General features: G+C 49.2%; 11 protein-coding genes across 11 annotated transcripts; 5 read left to right on the plus strand and 6 right to left on the minus strand.

The window, feature by feature from the left end:
• Positions 1-1,505: 1,505 nt before the first annotated feature.
• Positions 1,506-3,471, minus strand: LOZ57_000627 (uncharacterized protein; the record flags this gene model as incomplete). Its single annotated transcript, XM_049249726.1, has 3 exons — positions 1,506-2,883; positions 2,935-3,003; positions 3,065-3,471. 3 exons carry the CDS (start codon positions 3,469-3,471, stop codon positions 1,506-1,508), a joined length of 1,854 nt encoding a protein of 617 aa, XP_049110886.1.
• A 508-nt stretch (positions 3,472-3,979) lies between these two features.
• On the minus strand, positions 3,980-5,836 carry CNA1 (3',5'-cyclic-nucleotide phosphodiesterase (PDEase) (3':5'-CNP); the record flags this gene model as incomplete). The annotated part of the gene is made up of 5 exons (XM_049249727.1): positions 3,980-4,019; positions 4,073-4,971; positions 5,021-5,278; positions 5,331-5,662; positions 5,716-5,836. 5 exons carry the CDS (start codon positions 5,834-5,836, stop codon positions 3,980-3,982), a joined length of 1,650 nt encoding a protein of 549 aa, XP_049110887.1.
• A 717-nt stretch (positions 5,837-6,553) lies between these two features.
• LOZ57_000629 (uncharacterized protein) lies at positions 6,554-7,142 on the plus strand (the record flags this gene model as incomplete). The annotated part of the gene is made up of 2 exons (XM_049249728.1): positions 6,554-6,569; positions 6,628-7,142. The coding sequence occupies 2 exons, from the start codon at positions 6,554-6,556 to the stop codon at positions 7,140-7,142; spliced, it is 531 nt and encodes a 176-aa protein (XP_049110888.1).
• A 622-nt stretch (positions 7,143-7,764) lies between these two features.
• LOZ57_000630 (uncharacterized protein) lies at positions 7,765-8,770 on the plus strand (the record flags this gene model as incomplete). The annotated part of the gene is made up of 2 exons (XM_049249729.1): positions 7,765-8,051; positions 8,119-8,770. The coding sequence occupies 2 exons, from the start codon at positions 7,765-7,767 to the stop codon at positions 8,768-8,770; spliced, it is 939 nt and encodes a 312-aa protein (XP_049110889.1).
• A 2,227-nt stretch (positions 8,771-10,997) lies between these two features.
• On the plus strand, positions 10,998-12,356 carry LOZ57_000631 (uncharacterized protein; the record flags this gene model as incomplete). Its single annotated transcript, XM_049249730.1, has 1 exon — positions 10,998-12,356. The coding sequence occupies one exon, from the start codon at positions 10,998-11,000 to the stop codon at positions 12,354-12,356; it is 1,359 nt and encodes a 452-aa protein (XP_049110890.1).
• Positions 12,357-12,975: 619 nt separating this feature from the next.
• On the plus strand, positions 12,976-13,997 carry SOU1 (Sorbose reductase sou1; the record flags this gene model as incomplete). The annotated part of the gene is made up of 3 exons (XM_049249731.1): positions 12,976-13,231; positions 13,292-13,675; positions 13,750-13,997. 3 exons carry the CDS (start codon positions 12,976-12,978, stop codon positions 13,995-13,997), a joined length of 888 nt encoding a protein of 295 aa, XP_049110891.1.
• Positions 13,998-14,229: 232 nt separating this feature from the next.
• On the minus strand, positions 14,230-14,976 carry LOZ57_000633 (uncharacterized protein; the record flags this gene model as incomplete). The annotated part of the gene is made up of 1 exon (XM_049249732.1): positions 14,230-14,976. One exon carries the CDS (start codon positions 14,974-14,976, stop codon positions 14,230-14,232), a length of 747 nt encoding a protein of 248 aa, XP_049110892.1.
• Positions 14,977-16,172: 1,196 nt separating this feature from the next.
• Positions 16,173-16,832, plus strand: LOZ57_000634 (uncharacterized protein; the record flags this gene model as incomplete). The annotated part of the gene is made up of 1 exon (XM_049249733.1): positions 16,173-16,832. One exon carries the CDS (start codon positions 16,173-16,175, stop codon positions 16,830-16,832), a length of 660 nt encoding a protein of 219 aa, XP_049110893.1.
• Positions 16,833-17,450: 618 nt separating this feature from the next.
• OPI1 (transcriptional regulator opi1) lies at positions 17,451-18,881 on the minus strand (the record flags this gene model as incomplete). Its single annotated transcript, XM_049249734.1, has 2 exons — positions 17,451-18,694; positions 18,752-18,881. 2 exons carry the CDS (start codon positions 18,879-18,881, stop codon positions 17,451-17,453), a joined length of 1,374 nt encoding a protein of 457 aa, XP_049110894.1.
• A 1,145-nt stretch (positions 18,882-20,026) lies between these two features.
• LOZ57_000636 (uncharacterized protein) lies at positions 20,027-21,382 on the minus strand (the record flags this gene model as incomplete). Its single annotated transcript, XM_049249735.1, has 4 exons — positions 20,027-20,223; positions 20,276-20,323; positions 20,380-21,169; positions 21,230-21,382. 4 exons carry the CDS (start codon positions 21,380-21,382, stop codon positions 20,027-20,029), a joined length of 1,188 nt encoding a protein of 395 aa, XP_049110895.1.
• An 897-nt stretch (positions 21,383-22,279) lies between these two features.
• Positions 22,280-26,368, minus strand: LOZ57_000637 (uncharacterized protein; the record flags this gene model as incomplete). Its single annotated transcript, XM_049249736.1, has 1 exon — positions 22,280-26,368. One exon carries the CDS (start codon positions 26,366-26,368, stop codon positions 22,280-22,282), a length of 4,089 nt encoding a protein of 1,362 aa, XP_049110896.1.
• Positions 26,369-27,085: the final 717 nt, after the last annotated feature.

Genomic DNA, 27,085 nt, shown 5'->3' on the forward strand with positions numbered 1-27,085 from the left:
GCTCTCGCCTGCACTGTGCTCCCCTTGTCGCGTGGGCCCAACTGCACAGGGGCTAATTTCCGTCTCGACCACAACGCCCTGCAATTTGCCGGCTTCCGACCTGCAGGAAACATGCGTGCCTGTCAAAGTTTCCCCAACAACGAATCGCGGCAACAAACCATTATTGTTGGCTTGTTCACTAGACCACAAACACGACGGGGCACCAATCGCCATCGCGACCGGGCCGGATGTGTAGTGTTGTCTCGGGATGATCGGCGCTTGCCCCGTTGCCAGGGCCCGGTGATTGGGTTGTGTGCAAGATAAACGTATTTGATCCGAGTGGCCAGTGGTACGGAGTACCGGTTGTTTGGAGAACAAAGGTTTACGTCGTCGATATGATGGTGCCACGAGATGGCAGCCATGCACATAATATGGTTGTTTACAGGGTCCCCACAGGTCCCGGATGCTTCTCTAGAAGTTATCACGAGCTGTGTATGAAGTGGGGTGTGCAGATCTCATATCAGTGTGCATAACTAGTCAGTTAACTAGGATTCTTCGACCACTGTTAAGAACCGAAAGCTAAGGGTTGCACTGTTAAAACAACAACCATCAGACTGGATGCGCCCGCTACCAACGATGACTTGTTTTACCGGCAGGTCCCTTCCAGTGACGACGCCAACAAACCGCGTTCTAACAATCAAAGCCTCGGTGCCACCTCAACAATTGCAAACGAAAAAAAAAAAAAAAAAAACAAAGAATAAGATTGTGGATCTGCCTGCCATCCCTCAAATCTTCAACTTCCCACCTTTCATTACTCTCTCAATCACCCCCAATCACCCTCAACCAGCACTAGCATCCTCCTGATCCTCCACAGCATTGCAGAAAATATCAGTACCTATTTCTCCTTCACTTCCATCCTCTCCCTCCCATAACCTGCATTTATAATCAAACACCCAGTCTATTTCCATTCTCACCCTCATTATACGTACCACTGGAGTGATTGCCTCGGATTCCAGGGTTCCATTATCAATTGCAACCCCAGCTTCACACTTACCAATGAGCTCCTCATGGACCAGATTATAATGAAGGTACTCATCAAAACACCCAGGTACGGCTTCCACAATATTATCATATATGGCTACGGGCAGGCGTGACAGTCGGGCTATACACTTAAATTAGTCTGAGGCAGAACAGTGCCAGGAGATTGGTGGAGTGGTAGCTCTGGGAGAAGTGGTGTCTCTCTCTGTAGTTAAGGACGATGGGGAGGGCAAATAAACAACTCCTGTGTTGCTGGTTAGAGGAAGAGGCAAGCAGATCACGAAGAATGGCATCGCCCGTACGAGAAGCCCGTTTAAGTCATGAACCTAGTCAGGTGGAAAGCCATATAGGCAGTACACCTAGCTATATTGGGGAGCTGTTGCATAATTTACAACTCTTTTGGAGAAGACTTTGTAACGAGAATAGCTTGGCGGATCATGGTCCTTGAAAGAGTCTCGTGAATCATGCATATTATTAGGATACATTGTCTATTTGACATTATCCAATGCTTCTTGTGCCCTTTTCAGCTCATTCCTCGTTTCTGTATCAGCAACTGGCTCTGCCAAGCGTCCACCCTCGTTTAACAAGACGTGCATTGCGCCTTCGGTGTCCTTCAGAGCCCGGCGTCCATCCTCTCGAACTTCGCTCTCCCAATAACTGCGTGCCGCATCCCATTTCTTCTGCTGCCTTCGGAGCGAATAGATAAGTCCAATCGCTGCAACAGTACCTGCTTCATACAGAGAGGTGGCGGATGTCGCCATATATGTTAGAATCGATAACGCGGATGTTAATGTAGTGGTCGACACGCTATACAGCACCAAGCCTTGCGCTAGAGCGTGAAGTGACGGCACTTTTGTGTGAAGAAGTTGGTTTCTGATTTGTGGAATCGCGGTAGGCCATTGTGTTACTGACTTGGGTTGAGAGCTAGTATCCCCCTCCAACATTTCATTGGCAACCGGGTTTCCGCGTGAATCACTTTTGCTCAGTAAACCAGCTTGGTGAAATCTTCCTCCAAGCCATGTGGCATTTCTCTCAGCCTGAGGCAGCCATTGCTTGTTGAGAATACTGGCGCTCAACATTCCCACATCATCGACCCGCCAGAATAGCTTCCACCATGCCAGGTCGCGCCATTTGTAGTGAGAAAATGCTTCGTCAAGTGATTCACGAAGCTCCGTGTGCGAACTTTCAGCCCATGATAAAACCTCTGTACTCAGCTCTTCTCGAATGGCATCCGGTACCGATTCTGTGTTATATTTTTCCAAAGCAGCTTCTTCAGTCTCTTTTATTCGTATATCTGTATCTTCAAGGACAGAACTTGTAAGCGTCCGTAGTTCCTGGCGTAGACAGGAGCCCTGTGGTTCAATTGCGATCCAATCGAGCAGTTTCTGGGCACCACTACCTGACCACCCGCGTTCGTACTCGGTGGCATTCTGAACAGATTCTCGAAATCTATTTAGGGCTAGTTCCGCCCGTTCTATGTTTATAAAAGAAAATAGCTTACTGCTCGTCTTCGGTTGGGGTTCCGCTTTCAAGTCAAATGCTGCTAGAGTAACGGGCGAAATATCCTGCCCATTTGAACTCTTTGCCATTTCTGTATACATTAATAAATCATCGACCCCGTTTCCACAGACTATAGTTTTATGTACTGGGAATTCGAGTGTCGTGCGATTCTCTGTGCCAGATGCGCCAATGGATATTACCGGCACCTCCAGGGCGCGGCGGATGTCTTCGTGTTGAGAGTGAGCTGCACCAGTAGATATCGACGATATTAAAATTTCTATGTTGTGGTTTCCTAATATTATCGAGGGAATTGAAATCGTCGGCAAGGAACTATCTGTTAACGGGGTTTCCGAGGGCTCTCCATAACTATAGTTAAGTTAGGCTTATAAACCGTAAAGCTGCAAAGTATATGCCTACCGTATTATCAGCCCTTGCGAATGATGCTGCGGGTGGCTATCCAATTGCTCTTCCCATTCTGCTCTCGGACTAAGTGGATCGGACAATAGCAAACGAACGAGTCGGACGGCCGTAGCTGTATTATTCAAACCCAGCACTACCCCCCTCGTAGGAGCCCTTAGTCCATGTTGAGCGAGTCTTCCATATAGAATTTAACGTACCAGCAATCCTGACAACAGGCCTCTCGCTCTCTAATCCCCTCAACACCAAGTCCAATCGCGCCGGATGAACGTGTCCCGCCGCAGCATCGCGCACGCCACGGAGAGCCTGGTACAATTCTTTAAAGCGGTCCGGAACGAATTCGTTTCTATATCGTGCGAGACAAGCGACATTTGTAGAGGTATACCGTCGGTGTGAGCTAATTGTTCTTCGGCGAGGAGAGCGCGCGGCCACAGCGCGGAGGGAGAGCGAGCGCTGGCAACGGAAACATATAGGATAAGCAATATCGAATAGGCTTACAGGCTTTACAAAAAGCCCACCCCAAAGTTTTGGGGTCATTGAGCCTGATGAAAGCCTGATAATTTGCGATTGTTGATCCAGCTTGCGGGCATTGAGCTGCGAAATTTGGATGATGCTGCCAGGCTTGGCGTGGCCTAGTTAAACCCACACGGATACATAAATCCAGCTAGATAGAGGCAGGGCCGTAAAGCGCATTACTATTCATGGTTCGTAGCTAATTCAAATCTTGAGGAACTACAGAAACCGATTCTGCGCATTGAAGACAGAACCAGGATCCAACTCTATACAAATGAAAGCCCACAAAGGGGGCAGCAAGGGCTCAAGATGTGTATCTGAAAACTCATCCATTCGTCGTCAGTGAACTCCTTCATGAGTAATCCACCCAAAGATTCCATTGATTTAATTTTCCTTATTTCCCTAATCAAGCCGTCACGAGATCGGATACCGCGGAGGCCGGCTGGAGTGGACGGGGGAGATGGCATTAGAACATACATCTCTCCTGCCCAGACATGGCTGCTCGGCACGAAGACAAGCCGCGTGCTCATTTCTATGTTTCTTTTCTGCGGGGCCTACCAGAACCAGAGGACCTGGGCATCATTTAGCTCATGTAACGAATAAGGGGTGCAAAATGGCAACTTACATGCTGATTCTCCGAGCTACAGTAGCAAGCGTAGTATCGTTTTCCGCTTCTTGGGCGGCACGTTCTAGTGCTTGTCGCCGATCTTCTTCCGCTTTCTTCACCACTTCTTCTTGGGAAGGTGGCAGGCGCTCATTCTGCAGGTCGACTTTGCGAGCATCCTCGAAATTATGGATCGCTTGTTTGATTCCCTCGGCACCCAGCATTAGCGTTCCTGCGGGCAGACGGCCTCCGGATGCAGTCTTCAACTCAGTCACACGTTCGGATTCCTCACGCAAAACTTGGAATACGCGAGACAGGCGACCAATGGCAAGAATTTTGTTTTTGATGGCGCGCCGTTTGAACTCGGCAGTTTCTGTATCCATTGGGAGAGGCGGAGAGGCGGGCGCAGAAAAGGATGAAGGTTCATCCTCCAGTTCTTCTTTCGAGCAAGTATTCAAGATCGCAATCAGCATATCGGTAATCTTTTCACCAACAAACGGAAGAGACCAGGTGAACACATCCATAAAATTCGGGAGCCAATATGGATGAGGTGTGCAATTAAATTGTCGGATATTCATCACGTTATTTTCGTATTTCAGAACCGCAGCTTTATTGCTATAAACGTCCAGATAGTTAGGAGCACTAAAGATTGTCATAACGCTAGGGAAACCGGTCGTTCGAGTTTTTCTGTACATTCTATAACCAGCATCCTGGGCTTCGTGTGCTCGAATGATGGAAAGGAGGTTGTTTTTCTCTAAAAATGCGCAGGCTGCGGGATACGAGAAGAAATAAGAACACCCTCGCACGTTATTGTGTATGAAATATTCTCCGGTCTTTTCTGAGCCAAATTCTTCGAGAGGGTCGGCCCAGAGAATGTCACACATTAACCCATGAGTGGGGGGTTCCCTAAAGCGATCAATCTTTCCACAATTAGTACATTGAAGTATAAAGGGACCTCATAAGACTTACAGATTTGATATCTTCCAAAGTGTGCAATTCGGGGCTCAGGCCACCGTGGATGCAAAGAAACTGCTTGTTCATAATTGCGGCTAATGGCAGAGAGCAGAAAGACTCCATACAAGCATCATACACCCTCTCTGAATATTTGTGTTTGCATTCCAACTTGAATGTGAAATAATCTGTGAGGTGGCGACACTCATGGTTTCCGCGCAATAGCCATAAGGAATTCGGATACCATATCTTCAGAGACCATAGGTATAACACACACTAGCTAGGTTGTCAGAAAACCAAAAAGCGAGCTTTAAAGTCCGTTGCATACCTCAATGCTGAAATAGCCCCTGTCAACGTAGTCACCAAGAAATAGATATCTAGTCTCTGCTGGGTCACCCCCCACTTCAAATAATTTCATCAAATCGTAGTATTGTCCGTGGACATCACCACATACAGTGATGGGAGCGTCCATTTCTAGTAAGTTTGGCTCGGCACGCAGCAACTCGGTTCCGGCTTGAATGATCCATAGGGCTTGGTCTTCCGTCAGTCGTCCTTCGCGATAAAAATGCTGTTTAAGAAATTGCAAATTTGGTTTCGATGGGTCATCTAGTGACCAAAACTGTTCATTTGTTGGGGTTTGGAAGGCGGGAGCCTGCACCTCTGTCATCGTCATAGGTTAGCAAGGGGAAAAGGGAGGGCGGGCGCAAAAATACCTTTGCAGACTCTTTCTAAAGTAGATACCTGAGTACCATCTTCCATTGTATGTAGAGTGAAATCAATCTCAGGAACAGGTTTCTTGTCCGTCACTGCGCGGACAATCTTAGAGTCGTTCATGGCTGGTCAAATTGCACCGTTCACGCTGTTTGATATGCGACAGAAGGCCACAAGGCGAAGGAAGCGCGGTCACGACCGAAAAGAGAACTGATATATGCAAGAAATGAGGGGCACCAGGTTGTTTCGCAATGATTCCTTTTCCTACACCTATATGCGTGCTGAAGTCGTTCGATAAGGTCGGGGGTCACGAGACAGTGTAGCAACAACAAGTATCAACGAGAAAGCAGCAACCTGATTCCAGCCTGGCTACAAGGTCGTGATCAGCTGCTGCGACATCAAGATTTGGCGAGACCGTAATCGTGGAGGCAGGGATGGTTATTGGTTGCTGGCAATGGGGGTCGTGGTGGGAGCGGAGAGGAGCCGTGCGATGTGAGAGTCCAACAGGTCACATAGGTGGTCAGTGAACGATGAGTCGCCAATGTCGTCTTCAATTCCCAGAACACAGACCAACTCTGGCAGCGTGGATTGACACTGGAGAAACGGGGGGTTGACGCGTGCAGATCTTAGCGGTTTTGACGACGAGCGGCGGCTGCCCGCTCCTGAAGAGGATCTGGCGCCTGCTTAGGGCGGCACTGGCCGGTTGGGCGTCCAGACTGCCAAGCTGCTCCGCCTGAATCCGCCTTGGATGGCAGCACCACCAGCAGAAATAACACAAGCGAGTAGGAGTGCTGCCGCTGCAGACAGCCTACGCGCCAGAGGCCCGGCCGGCTGGTCACCATGTATGACTCTCACAGTAAGCCCGCACCCGCCCCGCCCGTTCGCCAGAGCACGAGACTCACTCTCCACCGCAGAACCGCATCCGCTGCTAGCTCAGATCCCGCTTACAGTTTCCCCATTCATCTCCTTGCCAACAGCCACGACGCTCCCGTACACCTACAAGTCCGTCTCGACTACACTCCCGCCCTCTGTTTTGGCCGATGGCAGCGGGGCCGAGAAAGCTCGTTATGTTGTTTCTTCCGGCGGCCACGCTGCTCACCCAGACGAGATCATTGCCTCGTGCCAAGCGCTTGAAGACCACATGAAGCGGTTGAAAGCTGAAGGTGAGGCTGCGCTGCGGAAGTGGGAGGCGTCTTGCAAGGCGAGAGAACTGGCCGAGAAGCGACGGGTTGCTCCAGGCTGGCTGGACCGGGAGGAGAAGCTCCTTCAGCCGACTCATTCGTTCATAGGCCCTAGATCGCCGGATGGAGTAAATATTCTGGAAAACCAACTGGCGGAGGAAAGTAAAAGAGTTACCGCGTCCCCCATGGTACCTAAGAATGAGGGAGAAGAGCTCGATCGTGCGTTTGGCGAACTTGGATTGAAATGATACAAATACCCCACCCCTACAGTGGCTATACACATCACGAGAACACAGGAACGAGCCTTTCGATCTCAGGCCGGTGGTTCAACAGCCATCAGTGTGAGCGGCCCTGTTTTGAAGTCCTTGATCATACCTTTCTGTTTCGAAACTTCATCAAATGCTGATGGGAGTTATACTGGAATGCTGGATGTGCATTCTACCAAACGAGGAATATATTATATATTGACATCCATGTCTCTCATGGAAATGAAATTGCTCTAGGTTGATACCTCTTGGAGAGGAACTTTATATCGGGATCAGGGTTATGAAAGCTACGGCTATAGTGCCTGGGGAATCTCTATTCCGTAAACATAATGTACTGCGGTAGATACCAAATCGAATTGACGACCTGATAATGTAGGTTGTGAATGTTTCTGTACCTGTAGAATCTAGAATTTTCCTGTGTTGTGGTTGATAGTATTTCTTGCTCCTTGCTGCTTTTGTGCCTTTTCTGGTGCAATCCTCTCTTCTGTCATCATCCCCTCACTCACCCCACAACACGCAGGCAAAAAAGTGAACGAAGCCCCAAGACTCAGCGAATTACATATCAATTTACGAAGATCAAGCACATTGGGTACCGAACGCGAGAATGGAAGTCTTCCACGATGCGCCAAATCCCTCATCTTTTGTCCCGCTCGCTGAGCATCAATCGCGCACGCCCGCGTCGTTCTATTCCGGTCCTCCAATTCTTCACCACCTCAGCGAAAGATGCAAAGTCATCATCCTGGAAGCAGAACTGGTTAGCACGCCTGCGTTGAGCGGTCTGAGGCCCTCCAACGTTGAGCATGGAGTCAACGGTAGTTCATCTGCTGAAGGACCTCAAAGCCCGCGCCAGGAGATCGCGATAGACGGCGTGGATGTTTGGGTTACAGCTGAGTATGATACAAACTGAGAATACAGCTGAAGAGATCTATAGTGTAGCTAATTGTCTCGCTTGAGATAGGAAGCTGCTGCTCTACAATCCAGCTGCTGCCACAGGTGTCGCGATCCCTTACCCAACTATCTCCCTTCACGCGATCCAGCGTCTCAAGGTACCCGGATCATCGGATGCCACGGACGTGCAGGGTCTATATATGCAACTCTCCACTGGGAGCGGCGCTGATAGCATGGAAGAAGATTTGGAGGAAGACGCTGTTTCGTTGACCATTGTACCCCAAAGCCTACAATCAGAGGCTAAGGGAGAGGCCGACGATGAGTCCCTGCCTATGGAAGACAAAGCTACTGACAGCCCAACTGAGCTCTTGTTCGCAGCTCTCTCGGCTTGCTCCAACCTCCATCCGGACTGCGCCGCTGGCAATGAAGAGGTGAACGATGAACCACAAATCGGAAACAGTATACTATTTCAGAATGGGTTGGTGATGCCAGGCGACAACACCGGCGGGCTTCCTCCGGCTATGCCTGGAAGTGGGGGGTGGATTACAGCAGAGAATATGCATGAGTATTTTGACGAAGAAGGCAATTGGATCGGTGGCGATCAGGGGCCTCTAGGCCCAGGTGCTGGTTCTATCCGACCCAGAGAGGAAGGGAATGGAACAGACGGCGGAGACAACGGTGGGACAGAAGAAACGAAGTGGCGAAGAACCGAAGATTCATGAAGTCCTCAAGTGTCGAGGTATACTTCGTCTAAAAGCAATGTTTTGTCGATATATCCATGTACGTTTAGCATATTCAGAAACCACAACACATGAGTTTTCTTAACCTTCTTGTCGATAATCACGCCAGCCGGCCCACCCTCCCAGTATGAGACGTGATGTTTATGATTCGTCGCAAGCTGGAAATGGTTTCAGGCAATATGGCTTAGGCATCGCAACGCTAGGGTGGCATCCTTCATCAGGCGGGGCTCCGCCTTTCCCATGGATGAAAACTATGGTGATCCTGGTTGCCGGCACACCCGTTGTTGCGGGCGAACACAGGCGCGGACCTGCCAACGGGGTTCTAGGACGTTTGCGCTGAAACGCCCGCAGTCGCATTTCTACTAACAGCGTAGTGCTCGTCAATGCGCCGGGAGAGAAAGACAGACACACGCTGGATGAGGAATGCCCTCGAACAGCTGCAAACACGAAGGGCATGGATGCAGACTGTCTCTCAACCTAAATAGTTGGCTAACTAACTAACACGCGTTGCCACATCGAATGCTGGCATGTGTTTCTCTGGCATCGTGGAAATCAACGACGTGATACCTGGTCGGATAAATTAATATTCCTCTAAATAATGTCCGTTTAGCGGCGCGTTCGAGAAAGTCTGTGCTTCATAGTGAGACGATATTTGAGCACTTCCATTTCCCAATAATAATAATAATAATAATAATCATCCAAACCAGAAGTCCAACCCCTAACATTAAGAGGATCTCCAATGGTCTGGAAACCGTTTCCTTTTTGCCTTTTTTCAAACGCCCCACGGCCAGCGGCAGGCCCCGGTAGACCGACCTGCGATCCTTCACGACAGCTGGAAACGCCCGCGTTTTCACGTCGTTGGGCAGTTTGAGGCGATAACTACATCGAACTAGTCATATTCCATGCGATTTCGCATGTGCCCAGCGCGTGGGCTGAGTCGGCTGTTTTCGAAGTACTTCCAAGGATTGTGGCAGTCCTTCCTGGAGGGTGACAGTCGAATATCATATTTTTGTTTGCCTGTCCTGTTTCTTGGGCTTCCTTTTCACTCGTCCTCATTATTTGCTTGCTTTGGCCAACATCCCCTGCCTGCTCTTGGCTCTAGGTCTTTTTGCTCTGGAACCAAGCTGATCATCGCAATCTTCGGCGCCCTTAACTCCCTCGTTTCTTGATTCTGGCGAAACAGACTAGTTGAGTTTGGCCACACCGATGCCTCCCCCATGCACACCACTACTGCTTGTTAGTTCGGATATTGTTTGTTGTTGTTGTTGTTGTTGCCATAAATGCTCCGTATGGGCTTGAGTATCCATTCTTCTCCAGTGAACTATGTTACCAATTAGCCGGCACCATCCAATAAAAGGAGACTGTCGTTGCGGGGAGCGGAGGGTCGTCGCCCACCAAACTGACCCCTGACGGGTCGCATGATGTTTTGTGTTGCCAGCCTGGTGGTGGCACTGACATTCCGGATGTGAAATACGGAGTACGAATGGATCTGGCAGGGTTCACAATGCTCCCATAATGCGGGCTCCTCTTGATCCCAGCGCCGTTCCCCAAAGGCCAGACGCCGTCAAAGCTATCGGAACGAAACACGGACCATCTTACACTTCGGTATTCTAGCCCTTTTCGGTGCTATGACTCCGTACATACTAAATAATAGGGTATCTATGAGGAACAGGGATGAAAACGCTGCCCATGTTTCTTCGGCTCTTCACATGCCTCCAGGATCTGCTATACCTCTATTAGCTGCTTTATTTTATGGTTGTTTTTGAGTCAGTAGTTGAGTGATTTGCAAAAATAATTTTCTCGTGAAAGTACCCTTTCCCCGGGTTTGGACCGGACTACGGCCTATGGAGTGAGTTCTACCCCACGGGGAAGTTCTCATAGGCTCGAAGTGAACCAAGGCTTGTCCGTCACAAGAAGACCGGGGAAATATACTACGCTTTGCATCGTTGGCCTCGGCATACCCGTCAAAACATGCAAATCAGAACCTCCAAGATAGGCAGATGAAGAACCTGAGGCGGGGGAGGATCGCCAGGATGTGACGGTGGCGTTGAGGTTTCTAGCCAACCGCCCAGACCCGTTATGCACCAAGAGAAGCTTGGGCTGCCTTTATTTAAATCCGCTGAGCTTGCCCATGGGGATATAGATCTCCCAACGAATATTTCCCTCTCACGGGCCCTTCCCCACACTCTCCCACACTCTTTTCCCAATCATGGCTTTCCGTGCGGCATGGCTCGTTGCTCTCTTCCTCTTTGCATTACTTGCGCAGGCTATCCCTGCTCCCCTCGAGGCGCGTCAGGCCGCGGTGCTTCCTGAGAACGATGCCTTCTACGTGCCCCCGGAAGGTTACGAAAAGGAGGCTCCCGGAACCATCCTCCGATCTCGCAAAGTTCCTCAGCCAATTGCCGCATTCGGTGCCTTCAAGATCAATTTTAATGGCACATATCAACTGCTGTACCGATCAAACGACAATTCTGGCCAGCCAACAGCCACAGTTACGACTGTGCTTGTTCCTCACGGAGCTGATCTCACCAAGGTCTTGTCATATCAGGTCGCCGAAGATGCTGCATCCATCAACTGCGCCCCATCCTATGCCCTCCAGCTCAGTTCTGACACTGGCGGCCTTGGAGGCACGATTGTTACTCAAATGGAACTTCTTGTCATGGTCGCTGGGTTAGAGAAAGGATGGGTTGTTGTCGTCCCCGATTTCGAGGGCCCCAAGGGTGCCTTCCTAGCAAATGTTCGCGCTGGAAATGCAGTTCTCGATGGTATCCGCGCGGCGCTGGCTTCGACCAGCACTACTGGAATTGATCCCAAGGCTCGTGTTGTGATGTGGGGGTATTCCGGAGGGAGTTTGGCAAGTGGTTTCGCTGCCGAGATGCAGCAAGCATATGCTCCCGAGCTTAATATCGTCGGTGCTGCTTTGGGAGGTACTGTTCCCGCGGTCGGGCCTGTCATTGATGCTATCAACAAATCTCTTTTCACCGGCCTTATTCCCGGTGGTATTATTGGCCTTGGGAACGAATACCCAATAATCCGAGCCGTCGTCGACGACCAGTTGGTGAATACAACGAAAGCAAAGTTCCTGAAGGCCGAAAAACAATGCTTCGGTGCCAATATAGTTACATATTCCATGAACGATATCTACTCGTATTTCAAGGACCCATCGCTCCTCAAGGCAGACTTTATTCAGGAAATCCTCAAGTTGAATTCGATGGGCAAGACTGGACCAAAAATACCCGTGATGATTTATAAAGCGAAAAACGATGTCATCAGCCCGCTTAATGAGACCGAAGCCATCTTCGACACCTACTGTAGCCAAGGATCTGACGTCGAAATGAGAATTGATCAAAGTGGAGACCATGCTTCCACCATGATTACTGGAGCACCGCAGGCTCTGATTTGGCTTGACGAGCGCCTACGTGGTATTCCTTTCCGAAAGGGATGTTCTAGAACCACGCAATTGGCCGGACTACTCGAGCCAGACGCGATGAAGGTCCTATCGCTTACTCTCATCCGGGCCTTCCTTAACATTTTGGGTAAGCCGATTGGTGAACGGTTGATTGGCTAGAAGTGGTTCTCCCACCTTATCATTTCAATATGAAATTTTTAATGACTATATATAATCTCTTATAATAGCTACCTAATATCAAAATTACAATCGATATCTCAATTGACAATCCTGCTTGCAGGTGTAGCCATACGGAGTACAAACCACGCAAACGCCCCAAACTTTATTAATAATGTTTCCAGTTAGCTATCTAGTCCCAGAGTGGCTAGTCATCACTCAGGGACCAACATCATGACGTCACCTCAAAAGGATCTACCGGTTTGCGGGTGTTTTATCACGCTGTTTAAGCGAATGCCGTGAGAATCCAATTAAAGGAAGAGAAATACTGGGTTTCATGTCTCTATCTAGTGCATATGCGCTGCTATTCTATGTGTTTACGGTGGGTCCCATAGTTATTACGCGGAATATCGAAAGTGATGAAACAAGGGCTATATAAGAAAGCACCCTCCCAGTCTCCCAGCAACTGCTGCCCCTCATCACCCCACTGTTCTCAGCGAAGCGCTCTTGAAAGGGCTCCCTGGGCTAATAGCACGCCTTCTGTGGAACTGAACCGACCGTCATTTCGGGGAATATAACCGCCGGGCGGGGAAAAAGCAGTCTATTGAAAATAGTCACTGAGATGGATAACGCGCTTTTAAACAATGGGGCCTCATGGGCATCCCAAAACACCACACCTCCAACAGCAGGAACAGGCGTAATGGGCCTATTCTCTCTCAAAGGCAAAACTGCGATTATTTCCGGGGCGGCGGCCGGAATCGGTCTCGTTGTTGCCCAGGCATACGCAGAGGCTGGTGCCGGTGTTGCTTTGTGGTATAACAGCAACAAATCTGCCCATGATCGCGCTGCTGAGATTGAAAAACAATATGGTGTGAAAGGTTAGATTCAAATCTAGTTTGGTTGGAAAATCTGCGGACTAATGAGCCCTATATGAACAGCCAGAGCATATCAGGTCAACGTCACGCAGCCACAGGAAATTGAAAATAATATCCGGACTGTTCTTCAAGAGTTTAATGGCCGCCTTGATATATTTGTCGCTAATTCTGGAATCCCCTGGACACAGGGTTCCATCACTGATGGCCAGATAGATCACTATCGCTCCGTTATGAGCACTGACTTGGACGGAGTATATTATGCAGCACGAGCCGTGGCGCCGATTTGGCGACGGCAGAAAAAGGAGGGAACTGATATCAACGGTAAAAAGTTAGAAAATTTTACATATGGAAGTTTTGTGGCAACAGCATCAATGAGTGGGCACGTTGTCAATATACCACAGCTACAGGCGGCGTATAATACAGCAAAAGCCGGAGTCATCCATCTTTGTTAGTATTAATTAGTACCTTAGGAATCATTTCCATGCTATCTTTGGAAAAAATACGCTTACCATTACTGATAGGCAAATCTCTCGCGTTGGAATGGATCCAATTCGCCAGGGTGAACAGCGTTTCGCCAGGGTACATTGCCACCGAATTATCCAGATTTCTTTCTGAAGAGACATTATCCATGTTGCAGGGAAAGATCCCCATGGGCCGTGAGGGCCAGGCTCATGAACTAGCTGGTGCATATCTTTATTTGGCTTCCGATGCTTCAAGCTACACCACTGGAACAGATATCATAATTGACGGCGGATACACATGTCAGTAATCATACTTCGTTGACTGAGACCTTGGTTAGGGAAACATAAATCTTCCCTGAAAACAAAATTGCCGAAGTGAAACTAGGCATAACGGAATTGTCTATGATTCCCCCATGAACCTATGCTCCTCGTATAGAGGATTGCGAAACGCGGTGATGTGTGTGTGCGTGCTTATGTCCTGTACTTACATACATATGTCCAATTGTTATTTGTATCGAGCGATACTGTCTCTTGATGCAATCATTTCTTAATTAAATTCCGCCGGTCGTTTGGTTCTAGCCATGCCTGGCTTCTAACGACCGTCCAATGAACGACGTGGTCAAACCACCGCGCAATCACATTATTACCAAGGCCTCCGTTATAGGTCTTTGTTCTATCTGCGTCCTCGAATCTCATCTGGTTTAGCTTCGTCCCAGGGTCCAGTAAAACATGCCTCTTCAACCTCCCTGTTTCTGCATCAAAGTGCTTTGATAGCCCCAACGGGTCTCCCTTTTGTCTTCGCCACCCTCCATTGTTTGAATACCCACTAGGTTGCCGATGTTGTGTAGACTCAGAGTTGTTTTGTTCATTTTCCGTGAAGCCTTCAGCTAGCGACAAGGGGAGACGAGCATAGTCTTTTAGCACCAGACTTTTTGGTCGTTTCCTTCGCTTTTTTGATCCGGTTAATGAAGCTTTTGCGGGCGTTGGCTCGATTCCCCGGTCCTGCGCTGGGTCTTCTTCTTCGTCTGCTTCCTCTGCAACATTGATATAGCCACCTCGCCCCTCGCCACCACTCTGTTTCCTCCACTCGCTGAACTTCAAAAATGAGACGATTTTGCGAGAAAGGTTGGCAATCTTCCTATGAAACCAACACAGTAGAAAGAGGACATACATCGCCGCAATGAGGATTGGTATCAGGTCAGCCATGAAGGCAGAAGACCGGTTGGTGGCGCCGTCCTCGGCTGGCGTGGGGCCTGGGGCCGGAATACTGACCGGGTTCGGCTTCATTAGACGCGATGTCTCCGGTGTTGAAGACTGAGGGGACATAGGAGGTGTTGCATGGTGAGGTGAGGCTGTGAGGCTAGATGTTCAGTGCAAGCCTCGTCAGGTGTCCGAAAGAGAGTCTCCGCCTCAAGGAAACATGAGAAGAAGCATTGGAAGCGTTGGGAGATCGAATACCTGCCACCCTGGAAAATCCCCGCTGGCTTTGATCGTCGGCGCTTAGACACCTGCGGACTCTTGCCAGCCAACGCACCACCCGCCTCGGCGGATGAACAATGCAAATAGCGAGCGCTTTAAGTCCAAGAGATGATCGTCCTTTGAGCTGAGCCACGCCATGCCATGCTTCAGCGTCAAATTTGGCTTTCTGCCGATTTCCTCTCAGAATTAAATCTTACGCAGCACGGAGTACAGATGTCCCAAGCCGCACCAAGCCCGGCCGTTGGAAACCGTTGGCTGTCAAAGCTTCCCCCTGGACTCGGCCAAGAGCCAACAGTCAACTGCGCGAGGCGTTGGAGAAAATAACGATACAGTGCTTGCTATGGCGTCACCGATTGTTACCGACAGGGGCGTGCCATGCCATCCCTCGACTCATATCTTGACTTTACCCTCCTTGCTTCATGATATCCCAGTGTATAAAAAGGGATGGCGTCCCTTTTTCCGGGGAAAGCTTAAGTGGACACAAAAAGGCAACAGGATTTCGAAGAAAAGGCCGCAATCGATAAGGGGCGCCCCTATCGCCCTCACCCGAAATCCAACAAACCTGAAGGCATTGGAGCGGAGTCCACTTGGCTTTTTGCTGTGGCATATCCCTATTAATGTCGAATTTGGATCCTCTTTGCGATTCTGGTCTAACTTTGACCCTGTATTTGGCTCAACGACCAAACGGCAGCCGCTGCATCACGCCTTCTGTTCTGTGTGTTGTTTACATCCTATATCCGATACCCTGTCCCTTGATTCCTCTCTGGACTTCAGCGGTTGCTTTAATATTTTTACCTCTCGATGCAGAGTCCTGTGTTCGCTCATTTGTATACCATGACTATAATTCTCTCGTCTTAGCCTACACTGCATCGACATATATTTCATACCAAATAGCTAGCTCTTCAATAGAACCTATTATCTTATTATTTGATAATTTCATTGGTGACTAGGCTCCCAAAACACAACGGTATATTACAGACACCATCAAGTATTGCCATTCGAGTATGAGAGTTGCCAGCCCAGACGACTTCGACCAGACCACCAGCTTCAAGAACACGCCACATGTCTCCCCGACCATGCTGGCCGGATTGGCGTCAAGGCCTTTCAGATCACCCGCGCCTTCAGACCGAGACGTACCAGATCAATGCATCCACCATCCTCGGTCAGGATGCCATTCATTCCTACAGTTCTGCAGAGAAGAGAAGGACCTTAACGACTTCCTCTGCTGGTCAGCCACCGACGGAGACGAACACTGGGCCGAAGCCGCCGACAGCAGGCCGGTAACCCCGGACTCAGACATGCAGCAGCAGATTCAGGGCTGGCGAAACGACGCAATACACCGGGTAAACCGCGAAACGGAAACGAGATCACGCTGGACTCGGATTATGAAACAGCGTCGAAAAGAGAGGAAGATCATCCTTCAGCAGATGGCGAAACAGAGCGGTCATATAGGGCGGAGGGAGCAACAAGAGGATGTGGAGGATATTAAATGGTGCATTCAACGTCTATGTGAGCGTCGGTTAGGGGAGCCTATGGAGGAGGGCCGGCCGACGAGGCATCTTCGACTCCGTTTGGCAGTGCAAATTGATGAGGCAGCCGCCCTCGAAGGGTTGGTCGAAAATATGGATAGTCCAACGAAATATTCCATTGCAATCGACATTTGATACTAACTTTGTACTTTCTGGAATTGGTCGCATAGATCGTCTTTAACGGCGGGTGGTTTGCAGTCTGACATATAGTTATATTCCTCGAACCAACAATGTATATCTTATCCTGTCTTTTACCAACCTACGCTTCTCGAGTGCTGGTCAAAGCAAGGAGCTTGGAATCTGAGTAGCAAAAATAAGTAAAATTTTCGTTGACCTAACTAGTCAATTCAGAAAAACTAGAAGGAAAAAGAGATAGGAGGTCACGTTAGTACTTTGAAAGCTTCAGAAGAAGCAAAACAGCTTTTTAACCAAGGATCACTTGGCTTAAGAGAATGTGATAACCGGGAGAATCGAATAAAGAGAGTAATATAGAGCTGCGCCTCAACCCACATAAGGAAATCCGTAATACACCAGGCCTAATAAGAAAAAAATGAAAAAGGGGCGAACAGCAGAAGCTATTACTCAAACTACAGAAAGAGCAAAACTCAAGCAGATCGACGATGCACCCGGTTGCGAAGCATGCAGAGGAAAAAGAAGTGATGTTTCTGTCTTGGGCCCGTTGGTGTCACCTAGCGGTAGATATCACAGACCCATAGAGCGAGCATTGAAAAAAGCGAATCAATCCAAAGTTCATTAGACCTTTTCATCCATTCCTGTCATTTCCACATCGCCTGACTTCATTGGTGCTTTTAGAGGCTCTTTCACGTCTAATTGAGCTCTTGCGGGCTCTTCGGGCTCGTTAGACTCGGCCGTTGGTCTTGGCCTCCGCAACCTCTCGCACCAACTCTCGGCGCTGACAAGAGTGTCGTTTACCACTCTGCTAACTTGTGCCATCATGTCCAATCCCTCCTCGGCGAGAACCAATACACGGTGGGCGCTAGTGGTGGTCGTGTCGGTTTGCGCATCCGGCGAGTCTCCCGGCCTGTGCGTATAAGATGATGCCAGTCTGAACCGTTGGGGCAACGACGTAAGATGCCGGCGCACAAGATTTCGCGCATTGTCTGGTAGAGCACCGCCTGCGTACTTTGAGACCACGTCGACGACTTGCTTGAGAGTTTGGAGAACATCCTGTTTGACTTGTTGAATCTGTTGCGAAAGAGCTGTCGGACTTCTAGGTCTGTGCTCTGGGTTGCTTGAGTCACCGGATGATAACTGCTCCCTGGATTCATCCCATTCTTCCAGTACCTGCTTCAAAGTCACTATAGAATTGCCTAGGCGGGTATTTGCCCATTGCAACCATTTCAAGCAGTAGGTTAAGCTGCGAAGTGATTCGTCGCTCATTGCAACTCCCAAACCAGATGTCGAGATCATTAAACGGCTCTGCCAGGTTTGGTTCGAAGTAGGAGCGTTATTGATAAGTTTTCTATCCAGAGTTGCCAAATCCTCGTAATTCGGCGATGAATAAGTATCGTAGGGTGGCAACGTTTCAACACTTGAAAGACCAGAAGATCGCCGCGTATGGGTGGGTCGAGGTCCAGTCTGCGATCTTTCCATATCCATTGAGTCTTCGGGAAGTTCTCTACGGGCGGTACGTGCTGGCCGATTTGTCGGGCGTCCGTTCTGGGTATCCCGTCGTTGAAGTACCCATCGAAGGCCGCCTTCAACGCCGGTTCTCTTTCCAACGTTTCCAACGGTGTTGACAACGGGGGCTCCGATATTGCGCTCTATAAACTCGGCGCCATATCGAAACCGAGGGGAGTATGATTTGGAGGAGGAATAGACGGACATGGAGCTGTTGATGGCAGATGAAAGCAGGGGGTGAGACGAGGTCAGCAGTGACAGGAGGGGTTCAGGCTGCTGGGGAGAATCTGAGGGAGGGAGGCTGGATGTCGATAGACGGTTGGTACTGCGTGAGGAGGGGGAGGAATGGGTGAATTCTAGAGGCAGAGGTCAGCATGGAAGGTTGATGACGGGTGCGGCAGGGTCTTATCTACCCGATCGAAGGCCCTCCAGAGCTTGAGCGGCCTCTATGTCATCCATTGATAGAACACTGGTGGCGCGGGTGGACCGATCGTCGTTGCACATGCTGTCCACGTCCATCTTGAAGGAGTTGACGGTCGACATGGCGGCCAGTGTGGGCGGGAGATTCGCAGCCAGCGAGGACGAGGGCAGCCAGGTTGCCAGCAGCGCGGTCCAGAGAATGGAAAGCCAATGAGGGGCGCCTGGCCGTGGATTGTCGAGATGGGACGGCGGGCGGCGGTGCTCAACAACAAGGCGAGATTCTGGCCAACACGCAAGGCCCGCACGTGAAAACTAGTCCGCTAGTCGACCTGCTACAGCGGCGGACCAGCCATCCCGGCGCCGCGCGGGCTGTGACAAGGCGAATAAGAGAAATAATGCCGGGAGGGATGGGCTGTATGTAACATAAACGGATATTAATCCTCCCATGCCAATAAGCGTGTGTGTTTCAACTTCAGTGCGAGGGATTCGATTCCTGCCAGCAATACCAATGAAGCTGCTACAAGCATCCGGCGATAGCCTTGGGTGCATGCAGGACGGACTACGGCTGCCCAGACATTGCTCGTGTTCGCCCAGCCAGGTATATTTTAATTATTTTCTACAGAGTACAGCTCGCCTACATGCCCCCTGCCGCAGCCACACCGCCACTCGCGCCGGTTTGTCCCAGCGAGATGTTCGCTTGCGCGCGCGCGGGTTTTTCTTGTTTGTCCACGACAGTTCAGATTCCGCAGAATTGCCGTTTTGGGGGCCAGCATGTGACCCGCGCTAGCGCCGTTGGGCTGGCATGTGACGGCACCGTGCGCGTCACGGGTCGCTGAGTCAGCGCATCACGTGTAGATCCCGATGCGTGCCTGGCCGCGTCGTCTCTACCGATCGCTGTCGTCCGCCATCTTGCGCGCCAGCTGCGAGCAGAACGGGCTGCGCGCCCTGATGCGCTGCCCGTACTTCAGAAACACGAAAGGGATGCCCAGCATCAGCAAGCAAATGAACCCAAGCACGCTTGTTGCCCAGCCTATCCCAAGCTTCCGGTACATCGGCTTCGCGGCTAGCGGGAGCAAAGCACCGCAGATGGATCGGGTGCAGGCTCCCGCTGCCATGGCGGACGCACTATAGACGCCGTACGCATCCGCCAGATAGTTAAGCAGCGCCATGAAAATCGTTGTGTTCCCGATGCCGAATGGGAGGCCGGCGAGAATAGGAACGATCCAGTGCACTGACTTTCGTGCGGTCCAGCCCTATCATGCTTATCATTAATCGCTCAACAAGTGCGACATCTCCCACCCGGGAGTACCCACCAGCCAGAAAAACGATATCATGGTGAGTGGCCCTCCGATAATCGCCAATGTCAACCGATGGTATTCCATTGTCGGCTTTTTCTCTCCCTGCCGACGCATGTGTTCGTCCCAGAGCACAACCATGATTGCCGATATCACGCTTCCGATGCCCACTATCAGCCTTATCAGCAAGCTTCCCGAATGCTCCACAACATCAGCGGCTACCTGGCATATATGCTAATCCGTCTATTCCCGGAGCCATGGCGTATTCCCCTAACTGCTTTAGCTTTCGGGTATCGACCGCCCGTTCCCGCTGCATGTGGACTTACCTTGGAAAATGATAGGATACGCCTGAAAAAAAAGATAGAGAATCGCGTAGAGGAACGCCATGTATAGGCATACTGCCGGTACGATTGGCTCCGTGAATAGCATTGTCACCGGCCGAGTAAGTGTGACGGCAAACAGGTCTTTGAGATTGCGAGTTTCTACCGAATCTGGCACGACGATGTCATCTCGGTTTAACTCTTTTTTCATGCGCGCTGCCCTTTTCGCTAGGATCACAGGACGAAATGTTTCCGGCAAGAACAACATCGCAATCAAACTGACTCCACCAAATATCAACTCAAACCAAAAGGGCCATCTCCATGACACTTGTCCAAGAAATCCCGATATAACGGGGGACAAGGTAGGTCCAAATGTCGTTCCAGCTGCCCACAGCGCCATGACTCTGCCTCGGTGCACGGGATCGGGAAAGCAGTCCGCAAATAATCCTCCCACAATACCTAGTGGTGCCGCTGCCGCCGTACCAGCCAAGAATCTTAATACTAACAGTGCAGGGAAGTTCGGTGCAAGCGCCGTTCCGAGTGTGAAGCACAAATATAGGACAAATGTCCAGAACAACAATGGCTTTCGTCCGTATACCTCGCTAAGCGGTGCAAGAAAAAGCGGGCCAACAATATACCCGATCAAAAAAACCGAAATAGGGAGGACAAGCTGGTATTCGTTAGTCACGTTAAAATCTTCCGCTATGAATTTGATGGAACCGGCTGGCATGCTAGAGCCAAGTGTGCTATTTAATGTTAATAGAACACATATGTTGGCGACCACCAATTTTCTTATCTGCTTTCACGTTAGCTGTTGTAATATGGTCGAGGTGGACATAAGAAAAGATTCTCTTACCATCGACCAGTTATGAGGGTTCTCTTTATCACCAGGGTCAAAATCTACGATTATTGGCAACTGTGGTGCTCTGTTTTCCTCCAAAGGTGTTTCCACCTGTGTCTCAGAGCTTGCTGGGTATTTTTCCAGGATTTCTGTGCTCTTCACTACCATTTTTCCCTACTTGCTCAAATAATTTATCACAGTGCAAATAGAGTAGTTGATCGGTCGGTATGCTCTATGCACAGCATCGGTCTCGTCCCAAGATTATTGCGCCATGCCTGCACTTCTTTACTACCTTCAATCAACTCTTCTGTACTGTAGTCCTTCTCTCAATCCGTTCCAGACCGGCCAACAAACAGCTAAAAGGGACAAGAAAGAAATAAAAAAATATTGACACTTAACTCAACAACATACCCAGCCCGCCATGCGGTATTTCCCCCAGTTGTACGTATTATTAATTCAACAACCCTGTAACTTCAAGCTCAACCCAACCACCGACGCTATCCAATTCCTGTGCCGAGTATCCAGTTTGCTGGAGTGTTCATAGCCGACTGTTTGGGCACTAGTGCTCTAGTTAGCCGGCATTTGTGCCGACGAGCTCGGCTTGCCCGCATTGAAGAAAGCTTGGCTATGATCGAAGCCTTTTTATTCCTAGGTAAGTGAAAAGAGAAGATAACTAGTGGTTGTGTCCTCTTTTTTCCGAACCCCAGAGATTTGTGTAGAGGATTGAGACATCTAGGTGTTGAATTGTTGGTCCAGGGAAGATGTATCAGTTATGCATATTTTTATACCGCTTGGCCCCAAGCGTAGATTTATGCTTCTCAAGGGCTACTGACTGGTAGATTTGTTCAAGCTAAAAGTCTAGATTTAATTCCACTGCTGATATGGCACCTAATAGACCCTTCAAAAGATACAAAAATGAGGTATGTCCAACAGGGAAAAAATAAGACCAAAGTCACTCAGTAAAAACAAGGCTCGAAAAGTCTCTTTACCAAAAACATCTAAGACTCCCAAGGCGTGATAGGGATTGTATCTGTTCACATCTATCATCCAAAAATAGGCATCCATTCAGGACGCGAAGGATTTCCAATCATCAAAATCGTCATCGACGCCTTCCTCCCCAAGGGCGTCGAGGTACGCGTCATCCTCTACCAATTGTGATAATAATGTCTCCATGGCTTCATTACCACCTTCGGCAGCCTCTTGCACTTTCTTGGCAGCCCGTGGATTGATGCGATAAGTCTGATAGATGGGCATCGTTACCATGCGATATTGTCCGACGGCCTCAGCTTTCATTTTGCAGAGCGTTGGCCCCGCAGCAAGCCATGGGAAATGACTATCGGGCCGAAGTGCATATGCACAGGAAGCAAGAAAGGCTTGCCACGATGACCCCCAGTTTTTCCAGGTGTAGCTTAAAGAGTGCTCGAACTCCGGCGGCTCGATCTTTTGTAACAGATCCGCAGTTATAGCAATGATGGCAGAGTAAGGTTTCCCACAGTTCCTGGATGGCCGATCCTTGCAAGCAGTTTCAACCTCACTCTTTATTTTCAGAATATTGTTCAGCAAAGTGTGATCGTGGGCCACATCGCGCTCAGATATGGCACGATCCCAAATTTCATTCCATAGTGCAGCCAAGTCAGTATCTTTTCGAATCTCACGATTAGCTTTGCAAAACCGGTCAAAGTCCGTTAAGATCCTTTCAGTTTCCCCCTTGACGATTTCAAATTTCAAAAAGTCAATAACATTTTGAGGTTGATAGTACCCGTCAATGTCAGCCCCTGTCTGCTTATATGCAGGCTTGCGTTGAGCATTGGGTCCAATCCTGCCGCTCACGCGACCCCATTCCTTCATCCACGTATCACGTTTTAACTCGTAGCCCGTTTTTCTCACATCAGCCAGGTGACCAAGAAGGTGAGAGAGTCTGAGAGCTCCATATGAAGCAATGCTATTTTCATAATAGCACAACTTTTCATGCTCATTAGTGCAGTGTCCAAGTAATGATGGCGTAGCGTTGAAAATGAATACCTTTGTCAAAAACTTGTCAAAATTGAACGGATCTTTGAGCTTTTCGGAATGGTCTATTAGACCGAATTCTTTCGGTGGGGGAACATCCTCAGGGTCAAATGTGGTATTTGTGAAGGCATCAACAAATTGTTGATCCCAGCAAACCCACACCTGGTCACCATCATAGTCGCCCCCAGAGAGCATTCCAGCCAGTGGTATTTTACCTTTGGTTGGAAAAACAATAATATCTTTGAAATGTCGCAGTTCTTTCTTGAAAGCGACCTTTCTTTTTTGAATATCCGTGGGAAGATGAGCTGGGTTCCGACCTAATAGAACCTCTAGGCCATCCAGATCAGTATATCCTGAAGATTCCCATGGCTTTGAAAATCCAAAATGAACTTCATCTTCTTCTAATGTTTGATAAGGGTCTGCTATGCAATATGCATAAGTGGATTCTGGAATCTTGATTTTTAGGCTATCAAGAAGTGTACAGTAATCCTTGAGAAACATCGTCAAAAGCTCCATCAAGAAAGGTAGCTTAAAAGGTTGAAAGCCACTATCAAGGAGTAAAATTGCTTGTTCTGATGACTCAGTTGGGAAGTCTTCGACCCGCCGCGTTTTCCGTTTATCGCTTGGGCCTTGCCTTTGGACCCAAGCACGAGAGGCTACTCCACTAGGTAAGATGCGCTTGAATTCATTATACCAATCGTCAACTTCTCGCCTGATGAGCTCTCGAAGGCGGTCTCTATGGACTCCGCCATGCTGTAACACCATTAAGAGCTGGACATTCAGATTTACGGGCCTAAGCGGTCTGGACCATGACACAACTTCAAAAGTGCGTTGGTGGTCATCATAGACATTAGAACCAGCTGGGTGTGGGAAGATCTTTCTTTGTGAGTCACTGATCTGTATCCAAATATCATCGTTAGAGTGAAGTGTTGACGCGGGTGAATCAACCATCCAAATACCCTTTGCACCCGCAATTCTTCCTTGAAAACAAGAGGGGTTCTCGTCTTGTAATCCCAGCATTTCTTTGATGAGGATGGCAAGGCGTGGTGACATGAGTGCACATCCATCATTCATTACTGGTTCAGTATCTTCTAGCCTTATAATTTGATTGGGCTGCAGGGTCACAGTTGGTATAGTCCGTGATAAACCCAAGGAAAGACGTTGAAAAAGTTTGCAATCTTTCTGGTGATTATTAGACTGAATTGGCATGTGCCAGTTGAACATGGCTTCAACTGACATTGGAGTATGCTTCTCAGATACCTCGCCAGGTAAAGAAGCATACAGCAGTCTTTCTATTCTACCAGAGAAATCGCACCCATCCACAGCAAAGAGGTGAACTTTGCTTCTAGGACCCCCTTTCTTAGCATTACCCTTGGGTTTGATGTCTTCAAGATAAAACGCACACCAAGTCCTTCCTAGAATATAATGAGGAGCTTGAGCAAGCCATGTTGCAATGCTCTGGAGGACAGTTGGCCCCTGGTTCTTCAAGTATTCAGGACTTTTCCCTAGAGTTGGAAATGTAATCTCAAGGAACCGATCCGACCCAAATCGACGAGCAAAACGATGAGATCGTTCTAAGCGAAGAGGACTAAGAGTGACTTTCAAATATCCAGGCTCGGATTTCTTACACCACTCCAGCTCACCAGTCAAGGTCACAACATCATTTGTACCGTTATCTTCAAAATTGCCAGCTGCCGCTTCCCAGATACTAGATTTGGCTTTTTCAAGTTGATTGCCTTTCGAGACTTCTCTGGTGGCATACTCCCAGAATTCTGCGTAATCTTGGCTGGGAAGTTGGTAATGTGGGAGAATATCCTCAATATATGAGCCCTGAGCATGAGCGATTCTTTCGACCTCGTACCGATACCGAAGAGGTATAGATCCAGGCCATTTTCCACATCTGGAATATGCAAAGGGGCCGGATGCTTCCAATTCATCGACGAAATTTTGCACTTTAATAGCTGCAGAGTCCGGCACAGCATCTGGTGCTGGTGCGGTCTGCGAAGGTGATAATTGCATGCTGAACTGCTGCTGAAACTCTTCACTCTGAAGCAAAGCAACTGTTGAGCTTTCCGATGCCTCGTCATCTTCGAATTGATAAAATGATTTTCTCGGTAGTTGGTTGGAGTTCATGTAGAAATCACTAGCAAATGAGGTGGCAGCAGTGGTAGGCTCAGGTTCAAATGAAGCACCATCTAACCCTGTTGTGATTGTTGAAAAGGTCTTGACTTGATCATCTTTCGCATTCCTAGCGTTGCTTTGTGATGGCTTTGATACCTTCATATAATTGCTGACGCTGGGTTGTTGTCCATGCTTCACGAATGACGGATACAGATTTTTTGAGAATGAATTATTGGCGACGTGGATGAATGAATTTTGGGGACTGGAAAAATATTTTGTGACTTTTTGCTGTTTTCCTCTCTGCATGGAATACTGGTTGTCACCGGACACATCAGTCGAGATTACAGGTAGAAGTAGGTCCAGTCCATGGTCATCATTGGTGAGGGAAGGGGTGCTTGAGGTAGGAGAACTGGGGGCGGTGAAAAATACCTCTTGTTTATTCATGGCGGTTTTTCGTTTCGAAGGAGATGATGAGGGGGAATCATCATTGCCATTCTCATTATCTGCCTCATTGAATGGTGTATTTGGTCGCTGGGTCCTAGGGCAATCCAATCCATCGATAGAAGCTGGAAAGGGGATTGAAGAGTTGGATACAACAATGGTATCCTTTAGAATCCAGACTTCGTCTTCTATAAGTTTTAGTAGATACACAAGAAGCTGTTTCCTTTGATCTGTAGATATGTTTTTCGAACACTCAATCACACTTCTCTGTATAAATGAAGTCGAAAGGGACTTCAGGGGAGGCGCGGGTAGTGTTCCACGCTCCTGGTTGGGTTTATGAATCCAGTCTGATAAAACTGGTTTCGCCCAATCTTCGAAATCTTGCACAACGCGCTCGCTGCGCCCATTGAAATGGAGATAGGTGAGGCCGGAAACGCATTTTTCGGCTATGGTTCGAGGTTGTTTTGCAGGTGTTCGTTGCTCTGCGATTGGGAGGTCTAGATTATATTTGATGCTTAAAGAAAGAAGAATCTGCTCGCAGCCTCGCCCAGTCTTTGGGGTTTGAGGGCTGCTGTTCAACATGGATAATGAGCTGGAGGCCTGGCCCGGCACTGTGTTCTGCAATGGGAAAAAATAAATAAAGATTAGATCGTGAGCAAAGTCTACTGGAAATTGAGCGGCAGGTGCAATTTTGTTGCTTGGGATACCCACACTCTTTGTAGTGCCGCTCTCACGGTCTTGCACGCCTTGCAGACGACGCAGACAAGGGAAGCAGCGCAAAAGCAAACATCAGCGCATGAAAGCTGCAGCAGACCCCAGCTGGCATTGATGATCATCCAGTCGACAAAAATGGCCTTTCACAGCCCGAGATGCAGCCTGTGGGTACAGACATAGGGCCGAATGTTTGGTCCGCTCCCGCGAGGCTTTGACAGGTTTCGACGCCGTGCGGGATGCGGAGGAGGGGCATTAGTCCCCTGGCCCGCGTCGGTGGAGCTGCGCCAGTCACGCCTAACAGACCTCCTCCCCCAGCCACCAAAACAGGCTGGACTTGTCCTTGTCTTGACCGTCTGAGCACGCGCTGAGCCGGGCGCCGTTCGCAAAATGCCTGCGCCGTCCAAGCGGATACGGAGTTCTTCCTGGTGCTAAGCCTCTGATGGGATGGTTGAATGGTATGTCCTGTATGGATCAACTGGGCGTGCCGTGCGGGCATGCGGTTTGTGGCGCCGGTCTGCCTGCAGCTTCGCGCTCCGGCGCGAATGGAAAGCAAGGGGGTATGTCAGGTTGCAGGATGTTTTTCTT

Source organism: Ophidiomyces ophidiicola (assembly GCF_022830035.1).
Source record: "Ophidiomyces ophidiicola strain CBS 122913 chromosome Unknown scaffold_2, whole genome shotgun sequence".
Taxonomy (NCBI): Eukaryota; Fungi; Ascomycota; class Eurotiomycetes; order Onygenales; family Onygenaceae; genus Ophidiomyces; species Ophidiomyces ophidiicola.